Source organism: Coccinella septempunctata, chromosome 5 (genome assembly GCF_907165205.1).
Source record: "Coccinella septempunctata chromosome 5, icCocSept1.1, whole genome shotgun sequence".
NCBI classification, from domain to species: Eukaryota; Metazoa; Arthropoda; class Insecta; order Coleoptera; family Coccinellidae; genus Coccinella; species Coccinella septempunctata.
In genome coordinates this window covers 4,389,825-4,413,653 of record NC_058193.1, presented here as the reverse complement: position 1 = coordinate 4,413,653, position 23,829 = coordinate 4,389,825, and the positions used below count along the sequence as shown (strand labels likewise).

At 37.8% G+C, this 23,829-nt stretch overlaps 1 protein-coding gene across 3 annotated transcripts in view; it reads right to left on the bottom strand.

The window, feature by feature from the left end:
* Positions 1 to 800: 800 nt before the first annotated feature.
* Positions 801 to 23,829, bottom strand: part of LOC123313066 (UNC93-like protein) — a 270,739-nt gene continuing 247,710 nt past the window's right edge. For all 3 annotated transcript variants that reach the window (XM_044897761.1, XM_044897760.1, XM_044897762.1), the window contains 2 exons: positions 19,831 to 20,098; positions 801 to 1,212 (listed from right to left, as the gene is read on the bottom strand). In XM_044897761.1, the coding sequence (XP_044753696.1) occupies positions 965 to 1,212; positions 19,831 to 20,098 (516 nt within the window). In that variant the 3' untranslated portion in view covers positions 801 to 964. The remainder of the gene's footprint in view (positions 1,213 to 19,830; positions 20,099 to 23,829) is intronic.

Genomic DNA, 23,829 nt, shown 5'->3' with positions numbered 1-23,829 from the left:
AAGGTAATATATATAGATCTCCCATGAAACAAATATTTGCATGATCCATGTTTGAACTATTTATGCTCCTTTCAGAAAGGAGATGTGTTCCTTGTTTGAGGCGGACATAGGAGCATAGCTGCTACATAAGCGTTCTGTATTTGTACTCTTAATGTGATATATCTGTTATAAAACAAGGAGCGCGGTATACATTTCTGCTTCATAACTGTTATGAGATATGGTCACCTGGGGTCTCTTCATTCCTGACATAAAATTGCTGATGAGAATAACACAATACTCATAAAAATCCATTTGTCATAATTTTCCGCGTACTTGGCTCAGTTTTCAAATCTGTAACTATAGTTGTTTGAACGGTGTACCTAAGTTTTCTGAATAGTATTTGGAGAAAGCAAAAAAGTTGTTACTTCCATTCTACAGTCTATAAAATTCTAATAATGCTCCAGCAACGAGTATTGTGTTATTTTTAGTCGAGTTATGGATAAAAATTGTTTTCGATGGCTGAACTATGTGATGTGAAATTAACAAAACATATCGAACCTCTTCATTTGAAGAAATGGCACTAGAAAAACTAATCGCACTTGGAAATTTTCTAAAAAAACGATAAGCATCTCGGAAACCGTGAAATTTTTACTAGGGTCGAAATGGTGCTCCCTTTTCTCAGTTTGGGTGAGGAAAATAGAAAAAAGCACTCCTTGTTAGTGGAGTTTTTCTCTTTACATCTAACACCACCAGTTTTGGAGAGACTGGACTATTGTTTCGTTTTTGGTAGGTACATATTCTTAGGAAATAAAACACTCAGAAATTTATTGATTTCATATTATGCACAAAATTTACAAATGTATCTTCTTCATTAATGACAGTTGAAAGTTTGTGAATGAAGATTAACCCGATATAGCTTCATCGTATCGTGACTCCTTATTCTGTCATTAATTTTTCCTATTCAGATAAATGTGAAAATACTTATTCAATTCTTTATTGGTGTGAATTTAGTTCCTTTGAGTGATTCCTCTTTTTCCTTTCTAGAGTGTTTATGCTCAATAACAGAATAACAAATGATTCCTATGAATAGTAGAAATATCAACCAATATAGTTTGAGATGTGTACACAAGAAAGGACCGTAAGCATATGTTATGACAGAGCCAAGTGATTCCCATAAACGGAAGTTGCTGTAGGCTGCTTCCTCCTTTCCTTGGAAAAGTATGCTGTTGAGAGCTATAAAGAGAAAAAAAATTACTCACACCATTTTAGTTCAATATAATCAGTGGCGCATCCAGAGAGTTTGGATGAGAGATTGATTCTAGCCTATAAATAAAACTGAAGAATTAGGTCATGTTTGATATATTTTCATTTGAACTTGAAGATTAAGCGCGGAAAACAATTTTCTAGGGCAGGGTTATTACCCCCAGTACCTACATGGATGCGCCCCTGAATTCAATACATTCAATATTTCCGAACAATCGCAACTTCAATGTAGTGTGATATTATGATCATAACATATTATATGAAGTTATCCTAACACTATGAAAGTTCAAAGTTTTCATAATTGGAGTTTATTCAAACTCAAGTTGAGAAGTTAGCCATATTAAACATATCATAAAATTACTTAGATGTACATTACCGAAATTCAGACTATTAGTCAATATATTATCACAGAGAACTATATTCACGATTTATTTCGCATTGGTACAGTCAATTTTGCAATATGGTATAGTTGGTTGGGGCGCAGCTTATGATACTCATCTCGAAGGTTTGAAAACATCTCAGAAATTCATTCTGAAGATAATTATGAAAAGGGATGGTTTCTACTCCTCCCCCTCTCAATTCGAGGAAGCTAAAGTGTACAAAATTGATCAACTATTCCACAAAAATGCTCTTTTAATGATGTATAAGCACCGCGAAAGTTATGTCAGGTATGAACATCCTTATAGTACCAGAGGTTAATTCGAAAGTCCAATACAAACACCGAAGATACGGAAAACAATTTCCCAAAAACATTCCTTACATGTAGGGTTACGATTGTACAAGAGAGATAAAGCACATAAGTAACCTCAAACACTTTGCTTCATCGTTAATTCTTGAATTGTACTGTGCTACATTCATCTCTGTCCATGATATAAGAACTGAAGGTGTAATTATGATAAAATGGGTTCATGTATATGTATTAATTTTGTAGCTATATTTTTTTTAGGTAAAATTACTGTTACTGTCAGGCACAAACCAAAGGTTTAAATGACAGTATTTCTTTGATGTTATTGTAATAATTTGGTTTAATAAATTGAATTGAATTGAAATTGAATTGAATCCTCTTCTAGACATGCTTTCGACATGATGTCTTTATGTTTAAAAATACTCAGCCAGACTTACCACATAACTGAATGTATAGTCCATTCAAGAATGATTGACATTTCGAGTGGCTATGGAAAATCGAATTTAAGTTGGTAATAGCCCATAGGTTCAGATTTTGTGTTGCGGAATTCAGGTTGGTAATTGTGAATAATGTGGTGATCCATAGACCAATTATTGTGAATCTAAGCACTGACCGAAGTTGATTTGAATCCTATACAGCTCTTTATATTCTTAATTCAATCCATCAAATTGGAAACATAATTATATCGATTTTGATTACTGATTAATATTCTCTGAATTTAAATATTTCTTCTTTTCAAATTTTTTTCTAGGTTATATTTCAATATTCCTGTTCTGTGATTGGAACTACAGAAATTATTGAAGTTGTTTTGTGACCAGATTTAAGCTGCGTCTGGACTTTCGAGTCCTACTGGGAGGTCAATCATTCTTGAATGGACTATAGTTTTATTTACAAATGATTGAAAATATTGAATTTTATCTACAGATCTAGTAAAAAATAATCTAGGTATCGGAAATATCGCATGAAATGAAGGGAAAGGAAAAAGTAAGGAAAATCGCATCATTTGAACAAATAAGCTTCTGAGAATCTGCAACAACACTGGAATGACCTTGGACAGTGTCTTCAAAAATGACGCGGCCATGCATCAATGAGACTAAATCATTACTAGTAACCTTTACAACAAGAGAAAACACATGTCTCCCTTGTCAAAATATTTCAAAAGGAAATATCAGTTGATACCAAAGCAAAGTAATAATAATAATAATAATAATAATATTATTATTATTATTATTATAATAACAACACCTAGAAGACATTGATACTGAAAGTCCATCTTGCAACCCAAGTGAGCCTGAACTCCAGGACGATAGGGAAGAGCTCCACCGACAAGTTCACTCTGACATGAGGAGATACTTCGCCGAACTGGAAGGGACAGACCCTCTTCATCGAATAACACCTCCCCGACTCAATACATCCAAGAAGCTGTCACTTATAATCGACATCTTGAATAAGGACGTTTTACCTGAATACCTACAGAACGGAAGTTCATTGGAATATCTGCATCTAGTTTTTTACTGTGCAGCGCTGACGACAGCCAAAACCATAGGGGCAAAAATTCGCGGAACGAACAACAATGGTCCAAAATTACACAAATTATACGCGCCACCATGGCAGAAACGTCTTCAACACAAAACAGAAAGGCTAAGAAGAGACATTGGACGACTGACGGAGTACTTGAACGGGAATCGAGGAAGAAAGGTTGTGAAAGCTGTCAAAGAGATCATGGATAGAAACAGGACACATACAGAACGAGAGACGGAGAATGCTACAGCTCACCATTGCCTCGACACTCTGAAGCAAAAATTAAGTCTGTATGCAGAACGCCTGAGGAGATATAAAAGCAATTATAGCCGGAAAAGAGACAATAATTCATTCGAAAAGTCGGAAGAATCTTTCTACCGGTCACTCACATCGTCGGATGGAGAAAATGGAAAGTTACCACCAAAGGAAGCCATTGAACAATTCTGGACCGAACAATTATCAACGAAACCTCACTTCAATGGAGATACCGGATGGATTGAAGATGAAAAATCTGAAGCTATAAAATATGAGCCGATGCAGCATGACATGATCACAATTGAAGAAGTAAAATCAGCTATCAGAGGACTGCACAACTGGAAAGCACCTGGGCCTGATGGATTACAGAACTTCTGGATCAAGAAACTTTGGATCATGCATGACAAATTGACCTCCGCAATAAATGATGTCATTGAAAATCCTGAAAGAATGCCAGTATTCCTCACACATGGCACAACATACTTGTTACCTAAAGACCAAAGGAATACAGAAGACCCATCCAAGTACCGACCAATCACATGTCTTCCAACGATGTACAAATTAATCACATCGTGCATTTCAAACCGAATTCACAACCATTGCGAAAGGAATAACATCATCGCCATGCAACAGAAAGGATGCACCAAAGACAGCCGAGGGTGCAAAGAACAACTAATAATAGATTCAGTTATCTGCAATCAAGCGTTCTCCAAGCGAAGGAATCTTTACGCTGCGTACATAGACTACAAAAAAGCATTCGATTCTATACCTCACGAATGGCTCTTGACGATCTTGAAGATTTACAAGGTGGATCCCAATATTGTTAAGTTCCTGAAAAACGCCATGTCAACCTGGCGTACTAGTCTTCAAATGAAAGCAGCAGATTGCTCCATTACAACAGGACCTATTCCAATAAGACGCGGAATTTTCCAAGGAGACTCGCTGAGCCCTCTGTGGTTCTGCATGGCCCTGAATCACTTGTCTCATAGATTGAATTCTACGGACTACGGATTTTCCATCAAGAACGGCAGTAGAACTATGATGAAACTGAATCATCTCCTTTACATGGACGACTTGAAACTCTTCGCATCTACCAAAAAACAAATGCAACTGATGCTGAAAATGGTGGAAGGATTCTCGGAAGACATCAAAATGAAGTTTGGACTAGAAAAATGTCGACTGCTTAACATAACGAGAGGGAAAATAGAAGATGGTACGTTCAAACTCAAGGAAGGTGCAGAAATTGAGGCATTAAAGGAAGGAGACACATACAAGTATCTAGGCATAAAACAGGCAAGAAAAATCAATCAGACCCAGATGAAGAAAGAATTAACGGAGGAGTTCACCCGAAGATTGAGGAGGATAATGAGAACTGGTCTTAACAGCAAAAATCTGATAAAAGCGATTAACACCTACGCTTGCTCGGCGCTGAGCTATTCATTTGGTATTATCTCTTGGACGACCACCGATTTAGCAGCTTTACAGAGAAAAATAAGGACGATGCTGACTAAACACAATAAACATCACCCCAAAAGCTCAATAGAACGGACAGAGCTGCCACGACATCTTGGGGGTAGAGGAATTGTTGATTTGTCCAACCGTATGTCCCAGGAAATTGAAGGACTTCGAAAATATTTCTTGAGCAAGGCAGCTTCGTCAGAACTCCATCGAGTAGTTTGTGTTGCTGATAGTTCTACACCATTAAAGCTACAACAGGATCAATTGGAAACCGTCGAACACTCTGTAGAAAGTAAAATGCAGAAACTGATTGGCAAACCTTTGCATGGGAGGCACCAGAACGAGGTCAACCATGATTACGTCGACATATCTGCGTCGAACTACTGGTTGACTTCCGGAAGGTTGTTTCCTGAGACAGAGGGCTTCATGCTCGCCATCCAGGATCAGGTGATTCCAACAAGAAATTACATGAAGTACATCGCCAAGGATGCCTCAGTGGCGGACGATAGCTGTCGTTATGGCTGTGCGACACATGAAACTATCCAGCACATCACCGGCGGATGTCAGAAGTTCGCGGGCACGGAGTACAAAAATAGACATGATGCTGTTGCCAAGATTCTTCACCAAGAATTGGCACTAAAACACCAACTTCTAGCTTCGAAAAAGGTGCCTTATTACAATTACCATCCGGATGCTGTGCTGGAAAACGAACATCACAAGCTCTACTGGGATCGCACGGTTCTCACAGACCGAAAAATAACCCACAATAGACCAGACCTCATATTGCTCAATAAGAATGAGGACAGAGCACTATTCATAGACGTGGCAATTCCAAATAATACCAATCTTCTAGATAGGCACACTGAAAAAATTTCAAAATACAGAGATCTCGAGGAACAAACCAGAAGACAGTGGAAGCTGAAAGATATCAAGACCATCCCTATTGTCATTTCATCTACAGGCCTGATACCGAAGAAACTACTAGAGAACTTGAGGAAACTTCAGTTGGACGAAAATATCTATAGAGTCATGCAGAAAGCGGTACTGCTCGGAACGGCGAGAACTGTACGCAAGTACATGGGGAATGCAGAGGAACACCGTCTGCTCCGACAGGAAGTGCGGGTGGAGCAGGAATCCAACCTACAGCAGGGAGGCGAGGAGCGACCCGGACCCGACCACCACCACGAGCCCGAAAACCTGGAAAGGGCTCCAACAGAGCTTAATCCTTTTGATATCTGAGATATCTGGGATAAGTGAATTTTCCTCTGGAGAGGAGTGTGAAAGCCGCAAGGCTAAAGTCATAATGTTTATTTCAAAGAATGTCACAAGTACATGGTAAATGCACATTAAATGAAACAACGTCAAAAACCTTACACCCTATCTGTCTAGGTAATCTCCAATGGAATAGGGTTCTAGTGTGATGAGCATCTCTTTCAAATTCTTTTTGAAGACATAAATACTGTTACAATTTTTCAATTCGTCAGGAAGTCTATTGAACATTCTGATACAGGCATAAGTTGGGTGTTTCTCAGTGATAGAAAGTCTATGTTTGGGGTAACAAATATCAAAATTCCGAGTGTGATAGGTATGCATTGAACTACATAGTTTATATTCACCTAGGTTTCTAAACATATAGATCAATAATTCATAAATATAAAGAGAATACACGGTCAATATTTTGTTCTCTTTGAAAACTCCCCTGCATGATTCCCTGTAACCCAGCCCAAAGATGATTCTGATGATTCTTTTCTGGATGCGGAAAATCTCTTGTAATCCAGAACATGCCCCATAGAAAATCAAACCGAATCTCAGTAAGCTCTCAAAGTTGGCAAAATAAAATATTCTTAGCGAATCAGCATTTAAGTATTGGCTGGTTATTCTCAAGTTATAAACAACAGAGTTTAATTTCTTTCCCAGACTGATAATATGGGCTTCCCATTTGAGGTTTTCGTCTAAATGGACTCCTAAAAATTTTGTTGTGGTGTTAGGTTTTGTTACTAGGTTTTCCAATTTGATAGTAGTTGGTGTCTGTATCCTCTGTTGTGATGTTCTGAAGAGTATAACATTCGTTTTATCAGCGTTGAGAAATAATCCATTCTTCTTGAACCATTCCTCAATTCTATTGAACAGCAAAGAACTGGTCCTAAGTAGCTGAGGATAATCCGAACCTGGTACTAGCATACTCGTGTCATCTGCATAGTTTGTGAGAAGACAATCAGTTAGATTGTTTTCCGTGGGCGTTTCATCCGAGTATCTGCTTTCATTTTCTTCCCCTGATGTATTAATCTTGCTCATGTCATTCAAAAACTCTCGTAATTCTTCAGCAATTCCAACTGCGCCGCCTAGAACCTCTTCTACTGTAGTATTCTCGTCCCAAGTATCCTCAAGGATAGTAGATACGTCGTTAATAAAGAGAACAAATATAATGGGGCCTAATATGCTTCCCTGTCCAACACCTGAGGGGTTCTCTTGGATTTCTGATTTGGAGATGTTGCCATCTTGTTTTATGACTGTTCTTTGTCTTCTGTTTCCTAAGTACGACTTGAACCAATCTAGTGCAATGCCTCTCACACCATATTTTTCAAGTTTCATCAAGATGTATTCATGGTTGAGACAATCAAATGCCTTAGATAGATCCAAAAATATGCCCAATAGGATTTCATTTTTTTCAAATGCCTCAACAATTTTTTCTGTAAACTGCAGTATGGCACTTGTTACAGACTTTCCTCTAATGTAACCGTGCTGGTTTCTGTTCAGTATACTACATTTGCTAAGAAAGCTCACCAACCTGTTGCACGCAGCCATCTCAAATATTTTAGAGAACGATGGCAATATGCTAATGGGCCTATAACTTTCAAACAAACTGCGATCCCCTTTCTTATAGACAGGAATTACTGAAGCTAATTTTAGTTGTTCAGGGAAAATTCCATATACAAAAGAATTATTAACCATATAACTCAGAACTTCTGTTATACTACTCAAACATTGCTTGATGATAATTATTGGTATTTCGTCATCTCCACTGGTAAATTTATTCTTGAGTCTTTTACCCAATGATAGGATCTCATTTTCTGTAACGGGGTTCAAGAAGAAAGACAGTTGGTTTGGAAGGATGTTACAGCTGAAAGTAGATCTTGTACTGTTCTGCATCAGATTAGGTATTACTTCTAGCAAGAAGCTATTATATTGATTAGCTGTTTCAGCTGGAGTTCCCTTGAAGTGACTATTGGAATTGGAATGCTTGTCTTTACCAACCACATCGTTGTATATGGCCCACATTGTTTTTGTTTTATTATCTGATAGAGAAATTTTTCTGTGATAGTTGTTCGAACGACTTTTAATTAGTAAGTTGTTATACTCCTTCTTGAACCGATTGTATGTTTGTTTCATTTCAGGGTGATAGTGCGAGATTAACTGTAAGGCACTGAGTTTGTTTTTCCATTCTTCTATCTCTGGGTCGAAGGTTTTGGGCTTGCACCGTTGTGGGACAACTAGTTTGAGTGGAAAGCATTCATGGAACAGTCTCAGAAAGAGATTCATGAAACAATTCCATTGTGAATTTACTTGACTCTCTCCTGCGTTATATACCTGTTGCCAATCTTGTTCTGTCAGTTTTTTGGAAGAAATTTCTATACTTTCGGACGTATAAGTTCTTTTGTAGTACGTGCTAGGTTTAATAGCAAAGTTCAGTGTGAATGAGAGTTTAAGCCCTAAGTGATCTGAGACAGCCGTATACAATACATCGGTTGAACAGATATATTCACAGTTAGTGAGAACATTATCGATACCTGATCTAGATGTAGGAGTTATTCTAGTGTATTCATTGAAAGCAGAACTGAATGAATATGAACTGAGTAAGAGGTTCATTCTGACAATATTATTGTGATCATCTTTCAAATCAATATTAAAATCACCTGATATAAAAGTTAATTTTCTGTCCAAGACAAGTACTTCCAAGACATTTTCTAGTTTTTCGTAAAATAATTCTAGTGAGCTCTTGGGTGACCGATAAACACTGATAACAACGACACTTTGATTGCCCATAAAACACTCCACTGCAGCACACTCAAACACTCGATGCTCAGCTAAGTTATTTATTCGTTGGTGGACTCTATATTTGGTACCGTTCTTGATGTAAACAGCAGCTCCTCCATGTCTTCTCTCCTGTCGACAGTAGTGGGTAGCCAGGGTGAAGTTCTGTACTTTGTATGATTGAAGCTGTGCTTCAGTCTTCCAGTGCTCAGATAATGTGAGGAAATGGCAATCTGGATGTCCTTCGAGTAAGGTGTTCAGTTCATTTATACTGTTTCCTATGGACTGCATATTCTGCGATATGAGGCTTACTGGGTGTGCTGATCTTTTGTTTCTTATAAAAAATCGCCTCCTTGTTGATCTAAGAAGTCTTTGTGTTTATGGAAGTCAAAGCGCTTTATTCCGACTCCATCAGGCCAAAAATCTGATGCGTACATATCGTCCTTTTTGTTGAAAGGAGCTGTTACCACATATCGCCGTAGACTGTTCTCAGAGGTTGGTATTTCTTTGACATTAACTTCAGCGTTTTCGAATCCAGGAGACTTTTTGATATAGTCCTTTATTTTTTCTTCCGTTGCGTTCCTGTTTACTCTGTAAAAATATATCCATATTTTCTTTTTCGGACCACTAAAATCGGTCTGCCTTTGACCCGTTCCTATATTTTTAGGAAGTGTTGATTTCCTATTCTTTTTGTTCCTAACTGTGATAAATTCTTCTTTTCCGTTTGTAATTTCTGAATTCCGCTCAGTTATAATCGGTTGCTTTTGTTTTGTTTCATTTAAGGTTAGAGTCTGTGATTTCTCTGTGTTTTTGGGTATGTTCAGAGTGACAGCGTTGCTGTATAGTTTTTCTGAATTCTGTGATTTGTGCTTACTGCGAGTTAGTGGCGGCATCTTTTGCGTAGACGTACTTTCTTGATTGGTTAAGTTTGTATTACAGGTGTCCGTTCTCGCTGTTGCGTAGTTTGCAACACTGTTTATATTCACCTCACTATCTGAGCGATTTTTTATTTCCTCTTTTTCCCGTATTTGTTCTTCAAGTGTAGTTACTCTATCCATTAGGAATTTGTTGTTCGTTTTCAAGATATTATTTTTGTCCCGTGTTTCCTCGACTAGTTCTCGTAGGTAACGAATTTCGGTTAGAAGATTTTCTTTGTCACTTCCTTGCAGTGCTTCGTTGTTTCGTTTTTCACAACATATCACTTTCACGTGGTCGATCACTGTTAAATTTGATAATTTCTTAATGCAGCCCTTGTGGTAAACTGAGAAACAATTGATGCAGACTTTCACACTGCATTTCTTAGTTTTACAGCACTTTAAGAATAATTCAGGTTTGGATTGCTCAGAGCAATCCGACAACGCGTCTTCTTCATCTGGCATGACGATGACATCTCGGTATACATTTAGACCAGAGCCTCAACTTCAGATAACATATCAATGCAAAGAAAAACGGAATAAATTTGAAAATCCAAAAAATATTTTGGCTTACAGGCAGCAAACGCAAATTGGACATCAAATATCGAAATCATCCGGAGACTTCAATTCAAAATACTACGCTCATTGGTTAATGCACCTTGGTATGTCTCCAACCACCATCTATTATGATTTATAACGCCCATATGTCACCACCGAAACAGGAAAGCGCTGGGAGAAGATAGGATAACGAATTATATGTTGAAGAAATTGCCTAGAAAAGGAATAGCAGCCTTGACGAATATTACAAACGGAGTGATGAGGACCGAATACTACCCAAAGAGATGGAAAACTGCACAAATGATAGTTTTCAACAAGCCTGGAACGGAACGGAAATTTCCTCGAAATTTTAGACCAATCAGCCTACTATCAGCACTAGGGAAAATCGTCGAGAGGGTTATCGCTAAAAGGCTGAATGAGGAAACAGAAATGTTGAAGATAATTCCACCCGAACAATTTGGATTTCGACGAGAACATTCGACTGAACTCCAATTGCTACGGCTCATAGAATACGTCACCGAAGGAATGCAGACCAAACAAGCCACAGGATTAGTTCTAATGGGTATTGAGAGAGCTTTTGATAGAGTATGGCACGAATGCCTAATCTATCATGGAAAAACCACATCAAATGTGCAGTTGATAAAACAAAAGCCGCAATGAGTAGACTTTATCCACTCATAGGCAGAAGAATTCATATGAATAAGAACATCAAGTTGACGATGATTAAAACTATCGCACGACCACAACTCACTTATGGATCGGCGGCATAGGGCTTCTCAGCCAAGACCCACATCAAGAGAATACAGGCCACTGAGAATAAACTCCTTAGAATGGCGATGGATGTACCCTGGTTTGTTAGGAACTAACAAATCTACAAGGACTTGGAATGGGAACCAGTTACAGAATTTATGAAGAGAAAGGCGGAAAGGATATTCGACAAAGCCAAACAACATCCAAATGAGGAACTACGAAGATTAGTCGACTACGATCCAACGGAAGAAGCTAGAAGGTCAAGAAGCTACCACCGAAAACCGAGAGATCAGTTTTAAACAACTGACAGAAGATCCATTCAACTCACGCAGGTTAAGGAGGCCTATCGACCTAATTGTCAACTCATAATAATGAAGTAATAATAACAATAGGTATCTCATAAACTACGCATACATCACATTTACTTGATACTTCAGAAAGTAGATTGTGAATATCAATAAAGGCTCAAAATAAATTTGAACAAATAACGAGTTCTACAAAAATTTCTTTCGCCTGAACTTTCTAAGCCGTGTCCAATTTGAATGAAAGTCATTGTCCGGCGCTCGGATGTCTAGTCGAGGTCAAGATTTGATACTATCGCGAAAAGATTAGAAGAGAAATGGAGAATTATTTGTTCTCTTTATTTGGCGCCTGCTTTTTTTCAAACGTCTTTTTTCCACTCATTGATTATTATGCCACTTATATAAGTTGCATAATAAAAAACATTTGCATTGATGGTATCGTAGGTTTGAGTCCTATTCGGGAAGTTTTTCTCCAGAACTTTAGAATTTTTCCGCCTCCCGTTAGTTTTTCATATTGTTTTCACGTTTTTCAAGAATAAAAATTTTTCCTCGTAACAGAAAATATTGTAGAAGAAATAGAGAAATATTTCGATAAAAATATTGCTTCCTAATTCTCGTTCAGAAACAAGCAGATATGTTTTTCTAAGCTCACTTTTTTTTTAATGGTGGTTGATGTGGATTGTAATCCGCATCAACCATGGAGGTTATTAGAGGCGGTTCAGTATAATATGAACAATGTGAAATGTCAGATTTTATCTTCATGTGGCTCTGGAAAGATCCGTTGATGCGGAGTTTCTGGGTCGATGTCTCTGGCTATGGCGTCAGCTGTTTCATTTCCAGTTATACCAACATGAGAAAAAACCCAAACAATAGCCAAAAATTCACGTAAATTTGTCAGTTTTCCACGTTTAGATTTGATGATGCGAAGCAGGGCATTTTTGGGGTAGGTAAAAAGCTATTTAATATGATAAATAATAGGAGGCCGTAAAGATGAATACATTTCTGTCTGTGTTTCTGGAGTGATCACGAGCTTTTTCTATGGCGTACAGTTTTTTTGTGTAAACACTTAATTCCCGTAGTAGATCATAGCAATAGTTTCCCGCTTCTGTGATTACTGCCGCTTTCACGTATTCGTCAGATTTAGATGCATCGGTGTATACATATGTGGCGATAATTAGTGCATTTGTATGCCACCGTTCTTATGAGTGTTGCAGTAGTCTCATGCTTTGAGAATTTACTGAGGTAAGTATTGCACTTAGTAGGAGGAGGAATCGTACAGGGAGGGGGCGTTTTTATATTCACCGGTAGAATATTTTGAGAAGTGATTGGGTTATTTTCGATCCTTTTAATTCTGATACAAAGCGGTACTGATGGTTTGCTATGTTTTTCAGTCTCGAGTTCGAGTGAAATCTTGACAAAAGAAGACGTGCTATAGTGCTCCTAGTGCTATAAGAGTGAAAGCGGAAGAGAAAGTCGAAGTGAAAGTGCCCACTAACAAAGCTACGGAATATTTTATTCCGTCTGTGAAGTTTGTGTAGGTTCTATATTTGTTATCGGAATTTTAATTCGTTAAAATTTTCAAAGTTGCTGTTCATCCCCAGTGTCCAGAGTTTTATCGTTGGTACTGCAGAAAACTCAAGGGAGCTTATTTTTCGTTCCTTTTTTCTGATTTTTCTCATAGCGTAGGAAACTTTTGGCTTCATATTATAGTCTTATATCAGACTATTTCAGTGAAGATTCCTGAATATTTTATTATTTTCAAATTGTTTGATATTTTGAGAAATTTGAGTATAAAACCATGTCGGAAACCTCAGATAATGAGAGTTCCTATATGGAAGCGACCGATGCTGAAGAATTCAGCGACGGCGAACACGAGGAGCTTTTAGAGCTCAGGGAAGAGAATGGCAGTTGAAAGCTCAAATTGTCAAACTGACCGAAACTGTGTCACAGTTGGTCGGTGAGAGAGGAAATGACCGGAAATAATATGCCGAAATCCCCCACTTACGCCACAATTACAAAACCGGTAGCGGTTTTCAAGAATAATTCCCTTAAAGAAATTGTTTCACAACCCTAAACAAGGAAAAATTATGCAACGTTCGTTGCGAAGGCCCCAAACGCGCCCCCAACTAAACGCGCGCGAAAAAAAAGCTCCTCTTCTGATGAGGAGACCGTCAAGAAGACAACGGGAGTGCCTAAAAGGCATAACATCCCACCAATCACGATGATGGGTACATCAGATTGGGTAGAGATCTCAAAAGCTCTGTATACCAAGAAATTCAGCTATAACCGGGCTACTGTATTGAAAGACGGAATCAAGATTATAGTCACAACTGTAGATGACTACAGAAAAATAACTAAATTCTTCGACCAACTTGGAAAGGAGTATTTCACATACCAGATGGAAGAGGAAAAGAAAATTTACGCCGTCATTAGGCATCTTCCAATAGACGCAGATCTGGAATTTTTTAAAAATGACCTGAGATTCTAGGGAATCGATGATGCTGAGGTGTCTAAAATGACATCAAACAAAACGAAAAAGCCGATACCATTATATCTGGTTAAAACGCAAAAGAAGGAGATATTCGACATCCAACGACTCTACAACCTTTGTATTACAGTCGAACCAAAAAAGAAGGCAGAAAGTCCAAGCCAATGCTTCAGATGCCAATGGTACGGACACGCACAAAATAAATGCTACTTCCCGAGGAGATGTGTGAAGTGTTCGGGAAACCATAGCAGCAAAGATTGTGAACTCACCAGGAAAGGTGAAGAAAGAAACGCTACATGCGTTTTATATGGTGAAGAAGGCCATCCAGCAACCTACAAGGGATGTAGCGAATTTAAGCTGGTGACCAGAAAGAATAGAGCCGGACAAAAACAGACAGAACAGAAAAAGCCGTCGAATAAAGCAACACCTGCACGAAAAGTTCAGGAAACTCTAATATCCAAACCTGCAGAACAAGAAAAGAAGAAAGAAACTTCTGAGCCTATGCAGAAGAGAGAGGAACAAAAGGAGACTCAATCAAAACCAACCAGAAAAAAAAAATATCTGAACCAGCCGATGATATAGATATCTTCACGGAAAAAATGTTCAACAAGATAATGTTGAGATTTGAAAGAGAAATGGAGAAAAAACTCCAAGCATTATTCAGTAAACTGAATTAATGGACTTAATGGATATTAGAAAGAAATCCCTCAAGATAATCTCGTGGAACATAAACGGCATCAACACTCGGAAAGCCGAGATAGAAGAAATAATATCAGAGAGACAACCTGATATTATAGCTGATATTATAGCCCTGACGACTGAATTTCATGAATTATGAAACATATAGATGTGACAGAACTACAAACACCGGAGTAGCAATATTGGTGAGAACAGATCTGAAACACTACAAACTCTACAAAAGTAGATCCGACGAAACACAAGGAGAAACAGAAACACTGACGATTGTTGCCGAATTAAATCGTCAAAGAGTCGAAATTACCTCGGCATATAAGCGACCACCAAAAAATTTATTGGAAGAGGATATGAACCACATGTTGGAAGGAACAAACCCGAAAATCTGCATCGGAGATTTCAACTGTAAATCCCCATTATGAAACAGCAGATTAGAGAATAGAAATGGCAAAAAACTCAAGGATTTCGCCGAAAAATAAAATGCCATAGTGATTGGACCAGAGTTACCGACATATCTTGCTTTTGGTATAGGAATACCAGATGTAATAGATATCGCGATATTGAAAAATATTCAACTCAAGAATTCTCGATTGAAACTTTGGAAGATGGAACCTCAAACCACAATCCCGTGGAATTGACAATTGAAGAAGAACCAAGAGAAAAACTGATGGAAATAAAAGAATATACCAATTGGGCTGAATACAGCCATTGAATACAATAGGAATTAACAGGAATTCCAACAAGAAGCACTCCAGAGGATCTGGAATGTGCGGTTGATAAAATAGAAGAGATTATATTGAAAGCTTACGAAAAAAGCACGAGAAAAGTGAAGAGACCTGCACCAAGTCATCCGCATGGCGATACGCCTCAAGAAGTAAAAGATCTTATACGAGAAAATCGAAGACTCAGAAGAATATATCGGATGAATAAAAATGATCTGAATAAAAGGAACCTCAACCGCTATAGCCAAGTTCTGAAAAATGCCCTGAAAGATCTAAGAACAAGCAGATGGAACAAAAGAGTTCAAGAACTGAATACAATCGATCATTCTGCGTGGGGAATGCAAAAAAGGCTACGGGGAGAAAAGACTGAAATTCCACCCCTACACGGAGAAAGGGGAATGGCGTATACCAATACTGATAAGGCAGATGCATTGACGGACTCGATCGAACGAGAATCGAGAATAAATTACAGGATTGAGGATTATAATGAAGATCTGGAAGAACTGGTTGAAGAAAATGATGAAGAAATTGATAAATTACCAGCGTCTGCCTGGAGGAAAGCTCCAGGAAGCGATGAGATAACGAATGTTATGTTAAAGAAATTACCTAGAAAAGGTATAGCTGCTCTAATAAATATCGCGACTGGAATTATGAGGACAGAACACTACCCAGAAAAATGGAAAACAGCAGAAGTCATAGTGTTAAATAAACCATTCAAAGAGAAGAAGTTCCCACAAAACTATAGACCGATAAGTCTTCTGTCGGCGTTAGGAAAAGTAGTAGAAAGAATTATAGCCACGAGGCTGAATGAGGAAACCGAAAATCTGAAACTAATACCACCTGAACAGTTCGGATTCAGAAGAGAGCATTCAACAGAACAACAATTATTAAGGCTCACAGAGTACATTACAGAGGGATTCCAAAATAAACAAGCTACAGGTCTTGTTTTACTAGACGTCGCCAGAGCATTCGACAGAGTATGGCATGAAGGATTAATATACAAGATGAGATGTGCTGGATATTCGATCAAAATATTCAAGTTGATCCAGAATTATCTCAAAAATAGATTTTACGTGAAATTGGAAGGAGAATGCTCCACAACAAGTGATATAGAGGCTGCAGTACCCCAAGGGTCAGTACTTGGGCCACTTCTGTACAACATATACATTCACGATATTCCGAAGAATCCAAGAACCATGCTAACATTATATGCTGACGACACAGGCATAGCAACTTGACACCGCAACCCAGAAGTAATAGAACGAGTTCTACAAGAAACGATTGACTAAACAGATGACTGGTGCATAAAGTGGAAAATCAAACTCGATGGACAAAAGAGCCAAGCAATATTATGACAGAAGAGAAGACTGCGACCCACAACGAATCTATAAGTTGACGGCGAAGAAATCGACTGGAAAAATGAAGCCAAATATTTAGGAATAACGCTTGACAAAGGACTTACTTGGAAAAGTCATATCAAACAAGCAATCGACAAAACGAAAGCAGTGATGAAAAGACTCTACCCTTTAATAGGAAGAAGAAGCCACATGTCGAAAGAGACAAAATTGAAGATAATCAAAGACGTTGCTAGGCCTCAACTGACTTATGGATCAGTTGCCTGGGGTTCCGCGGCAAAGAGCCATATCAAAAGAATTCAGGCCACTGAAAACAAGCTGCTACGATGTGCAATAGATGCACCTTGGTTTGTCAGGAATAGACAGATTTATAGGGACCTAAAATGGGAAACCATAACGGAATTCATGAACAGAAAAGCAGAGAAATTATTCGAAACAGCGAAAAACCATCCGAATCAAAAACTCAGGAGACAAGTGGACTACGACCCAGAGGAAGACAAAAGGAGAATGCGAATTTACCGAAGGAAACCAAGAGATCAATCAAAAAAAGAGATTAAAATAACAACAGAAACTTATTGAAAAATTCAATAAAGTGTTAATCCAATAAAGGATAAACACATAAATCCCAGCGCGATAGTGTGCGAGAAGAAAACCGACTAAGAGATGAACGGTTTATAGGCAAATGCCCGGAACCAAAATTCAAGAAGCAGTTAAGGGTTTTTAGTGGGTCTCGAACTCAGGAGAGTGAGAAACCCCACACTTGTTCCCCCTCAGGAGAGGGTGGTTCGTCTGACTTGCAGATTTCCCCCCTGGTACACCAAAAAAAACTATGTTTTTCACAGCGGAAGTCAAAGTGTTCAATAAACCATTCAAAGAGAAGAAGTTCCCACAAAACTACAGACGATAAGTCAACTGTCGGCGTTAGGAAAAGTAGTAGAAAAAATTCTAGCCACGAGGCTTACAGTCCCTGGCCAGTTTATTAGACGCACTGAGGATTTTTTTTATATTTACTGGTATTGCCGAAGGAAAAAGCAGAATATTTGAATTTCATTTCCACAGAATGTCAGTTTTATCTACGACTCTCATTAAATTGTTCTATTTGGCATTTATTTTTGATGTTGTAGTATTAGTACTTAAGTATGAATCAGTACTATGTTTTCCAGTGGACGTCTTGCATTCTGCAGGTTCGGACGTTATTTCGATAATCCACATATGAAATCATTATCTTCGAATGCAGCAAACCGAATAATTCTGCATTGATAGTATGAAGCTCTCATAGCTACACAGGGTGGCTCAGCAAAATATTAGAATTTCATGTTTAATCATCAATAAATCAATATTTTTTATTGAATATGATATATTATATGTGAAAACCATTTACAGATGAAGTATATGTAACATAAACATTCAATTTAATAATTCAATATTGAGATTTTGCATCGAATCAATGCGTCTAATAATATGGCCAGGGACTGTATACATTCACGATATTCCGAAGAATCCAAGAACCATACTAACGTTATATGCTGACGACACAGGCATAGCAACTAGACACCGCAACCCAGAATTAATAGAACGAGTTCTATAAGAAACGATTGACGCAACAAATGACTAGTGCATGAAGTGGAAAATCAAGCTCAATGGACAAAAGAGCGAAGCAATATTACTGCAGAAGAGAAGACTGCGACCCACGAGGAATCTAGAAGTTGACGGCGAAGCCAAATATTTAGGAATAACGTTTGACAAAGGACTTACTTGGAAAAGTCATATCAAAAGCAATTATAGAGAGATTAAAATAAGAACACTTATTGAAAAATCCAATAAAGTGTTATCCAGTAGAGGATAAACACCTAAATCCCAGCACGATAGTGTGCGAGAAGAAAACCGACTAAGAGATGAACGGTTTATAGGCAAATGCCTGGAACAAATATTCAAGAAGCAGTTAAGGGTTTTTAGTGGATCACGATCTCAGAAGAGAGTGAGAATCCCCACACTTGTTTCCCCTCAGAAGAGGGTGGTTCGTCTGACTTGCAGATTTTCTCCCTGCTACACCAAAAAAGAATAAAACAAAACACATAGTGGATCTGTCTATTTCTACTAGAAAGTAGTTTTGGATACTGGTTCTGAGCTCGCGAATAGTTTTCAACCTTCAGCTTGAAAATATTTTTCTAGGCTCCAATACTCCTATGTTTGGGGTGCTGCAGCACGGATTTCTTGACAGTGTTCAGAAGGGGACTATTCATTTGGTTAGTGACTCCAATATTACCAATAGTTTGTATTATTCCCCCTCATCGACTCGCTGTGGTGGATATTTCACCATTCTATAAATACTTCCATGACTAATGTTATTTAAAGCCGATCTCTATTATGTTACGGATTGAGAAATCTATCAGAGAAATTCGCCGAACAGTTGAATGTCACAGATAAGCTGTCAAGACTTGAGATACGATTATACGACCGCATTTTTATACCTAGATTATCGAGAATTTGGAACTCTCTGCTTTTCTGAAGAGTTTTGACCTATAGACCTATGTTTCATATCAATAAACTACCTATTTTCACTCACCATTGACCAACCATACTCATAATTATCAAGTTCCAACCTCTGCAGATCTTTTTACTAGAAAATAAAACTTTGGACGTGTAACGATCTTCGTTTATTTTCATCCTTCATAATGGATAGATCATTTCCCTGATTATTGCCAATCACCGATTTTTTTATTTCCTTATTATGTTTGTAATATTTCATACGAAATAGTGCCAGTAGATGTAAAGGATCTATGTTGATCAAACTGAGATCTTTTGTTATTATAATTTTTGGAGTGAATTTCTTTAAAAGCAACAGCCATACTCACAGTGTATTTGGACCAGCCATATAGCATCTGAGAATCCCCAGAAGCCAGAAATAGCGAAGTATACGAGCCGGCTCTTGGATCCTGGCATCCAGAAGTGGAGAACTACAATAAGCGACAAATGTAGTATAAATCCTAAGCTGATAAAAAATTTCCTTCCAAATATCCTTGATAATCCTCCAATGAATGTAGACGCTATTCCATTGCAGACCCCAAAACATATCATCACGAAACCAATGTTCTCCACGCCCCATCCACAAGTAACATAAGCCTGTAAAAATTGCTATCTATTTACACATTCAAATTTCACTTTCTAGTCGAAAGATATATAGTTGTATGAGAAAATGATCAAGAAACTCAATTTTTAAGTTGAATGTTCGACAGGAATAACCCATGTTATAAGTTTGGCTAGGAAAAGACATTGATCTTTTGATCTCATTTTATTGTACCTTTTTGAAAAGGTTATTGGAGAAATTCAAAATGAGGTGTCACTGTATCTCTGCCGTATTTTCCTGAGTAACGCACAATATATCACCGTTAGAAATTATTAATCAATTTATTCTGCTAATGATTATAATATGAGAAAAATCAGGATTGACCTTTTAAATTCGGAAACCCTGTTTTAAATTTGTATCAAAATATTCAGTTTGATATTGTGATTCAAATCGATAGTTTGGATAATATGTGTTATCGTGGTACGGGGCAATAGCCGGAGAAAGAAAGATAAACGAGATATGAATAATGTACGCCAGAATAAACTTTCAGTAACTTTCCAAGATAAAAAATTCAGGAAACAATAGTGAAAGTGTGAATATGATACGAAATAACTTGAACACTATGAAACTCTTTCCGATCAACCTTCGGAGAGAAGCAATGGAAGTTTTGATTCTTGGAACTTTATGTTGCTGTATATATTGAACTTCTTCAAGTCGAACATAACTTTTTTCTTCTGATTGCATGATTCCTAAACGTGCATGGCACAGGATAAGGACTCGGCCAAATATTTTTTTCTCATTTTGAATAAGCGCAAATGAACAACTTTACTGGAAAATGGAAAGACTACAGTAATAATTTTTATAATGAGAATCAATTCACACGCATGTCACCGGCTGATATGAATATCAACAAGTGTTACGATTTGAATCGAACTAATTTGATATCGTCCGGGTGGCCCTCAGGAAGCACGCCTGCCTTGAAATCGAACGCGTCCTTCCTCTCCTCCTACGAATGTTGACTGCAATATGCAGTCTAGAGTACTGAATTGGGGGAGCATTGGCAAAGAGTATCATACTCTTTGGTATTGGACAATAGCCTTTGTCTTCGTTTGGGTTCTGAGGTGGAGAGGAATTGAGTTAGATCTCGTTACTTACTAGATAGCGCTCGAGATTAATTAGGATTAGAAATAATAGATATTATTTCATAACGAGGAGAAGTGACACTTTTCATGGCGAGCTTGAGTTTTACCCGCCGAACGCAGTGAAGTAATCAACTGGATAATTTTCATTTGTGATTTTTACTTATAGGACAGTAAGCGAACAAAGATAATAAACTCATCAATAACACGAAAAACAAAACGTAGGTACCTACCTAGATAAATCATTATACAAATTATATACAGAAGAAATACCCAATAAAATATTCATCATTGATACAAATTTTCTCCATTGCATAATATCTTACTAATCAAACTGTTCAAATTGCTGTACATTTTCCCTAATACAAAATTGACAAACCCTCCCAATACGGCTGAGTGCATTTAATATTTAAAAAGGGCGGTTTTGTAAATCCTGGAAAGCTGCCTCTGTTGATGCACGAAGTTCTTCGGGACTGTTGTGTCTGAAAGACAATAATAAATCATAGCTAGATCAGATTTGTTTTTTCTCTCCAATGCCTACTTGATAAAACATTGCTTACAAATGCATAGTAGCCATAATTACAACAAGAATAGACATAATCGGGAGATACAGGCAGTACAAAATCCACTTAGAAAAACTTACAAGTAAAACGAAGATAGATTATTACAAAAAACAAATATCGAAAAACTCGGCGAATCCAAGAAAATTGGATGGCAGGTGATATCGAATAAAAAACCCGATAGTCCAAAGATCATTGTCAGAGTGAATAACACAGAGCACAGAGCACAGTGAGGCTGAAGCTTTTAACAGTGATTTTGCGTCTATTGAACGCAATGGTGGATGAAATGAAAAGCAGATCAAAAAACAGTAGAAAATTACCCAACCCAAAGAACACCTCAAAGATAGTATTGGAGTTGACTAATGGAGCAGAAATTCTGGAAATGATAAGTCAATTGAAAGCACACAAAGCACCTGGTTTGGATAAAATATCATCAACAACCTTGAAGCATATTGGCCCAAATATAGTGAAGCCATTATATTCTCTCATTGAGGAGTGGACAATTTCCGACGGTGTTGAAATCGGCCGTGGTGAGACCTCTGTTTAAGTCTGGAAGTAAACATCTTATGAATAATTACAGACTCATATCTCTAACCTCAAGTCTATCAAAAATTTTTGAGAAAATTGTTCACAAAAGAACAATGAAGTTTCTGGATGCTTGTAATGTTCTGAGTGACCGGCCGTGTGGATTTCGGAGGGCAGTTTCAACACAGCATGCGATAGCACATCTAACATCTATGATATATGACAGTTTGGAGAAATCTAAACCATGTTTATGTATATTTCTCGATATAGCGAAGGTATTCGATTCGGTTGACCATGAGGAGTTTCTCAGAACTCTAGAGGACCATGGTTTTGTCGGAATAACACTAGATTGGTTCAGAAGTTTTTTGACACGAACTCCTTGTTTGGACTTGGGACGAAGTCAAGAATAATTTCCTTTGCGGACGATACTGCGGTGTTTCTGGAAGCTGAGACATGGCAAGAATTAAAAAGGATTGCGGAAAGTGACTTCCTCAAAATATCAGAATTCCTACGGTCCAAAAGTTTGACTTTGAATATAAATAAGACTGTTTTTGTTTCTTTCAGCAACTCTGTCGCATTTTGCCCCACTTTTACGTCATTGGTGGTTGACGATCAGTGCTTGATACGCTCAGCGGACACAGTAAAATACTTGAGTGTTGTGTTGGACAGACACCTCTGATGGAAACAACACATCGATAAAATAGTCCGAAAACTGAGAACCCTGATAGAGAAATTTAAAAGTCTCAAAAATTTCTGTGATGCTAAATTGTTGAGAACACTATACTTGGTACTGGTGCAGCCTCATTTAACGTATGGTTTGCTGGGATGGGGGGGGGGGGGAATTGTTGAATTGTAAAAACTCACATACACAAGCTCTAAATAACACAGAAATGGATTCTGAAAGTGATCTTCAACGAGCATTATCGTTTTCCATCTGACGAGCTCTTCAAGATGGCCATAGTGATGGATATGAGACATTTTTTTTTCTGGCGCTTACGGTTCACCAGAGGAAGAACATAATGTCTGCAAGTTTCAATGAGCCTGGACCTGACACCAGAAATATTATTCTGTTGCCGACCACATGTGGGACAAACATATGTTCCTCGCACCTTGAGTTTATAATAGTATCTCTCAGGTCTTGAAGATGCCTGGTATAATGGCTGCTTTTAAGAGAAAAATGAAAGGTTGGATCCTGAGTCAGTCGAGACACTCCATAGCCAGTATAATAGAGACAAAGAATACCTATTACTTGACCAATCAGTTATTCTAGTGTCTTCAGTACATGCGTGTTACAACTTTAGACTGCCCTCTGTTGGAAATTTGTGGAAATGACGTCAGTACCTATGAACTTCGAATTTTTGTTTCCATTCTCACACAAGGTGCAATCCTGCGGGATATCACCTTCGAGAATATTGCTTTCTGTTTGTTTCGTATGTTGTGGTTAATATCTTTTTCGATGTGTCTTCATTGTAAAAGGAGTAAATTTCAGTTTGTATATTGTTTTCTTATGAAATAAACATTATTATTATTATTATAGGATGTTTTTATAATTTTGACACATAA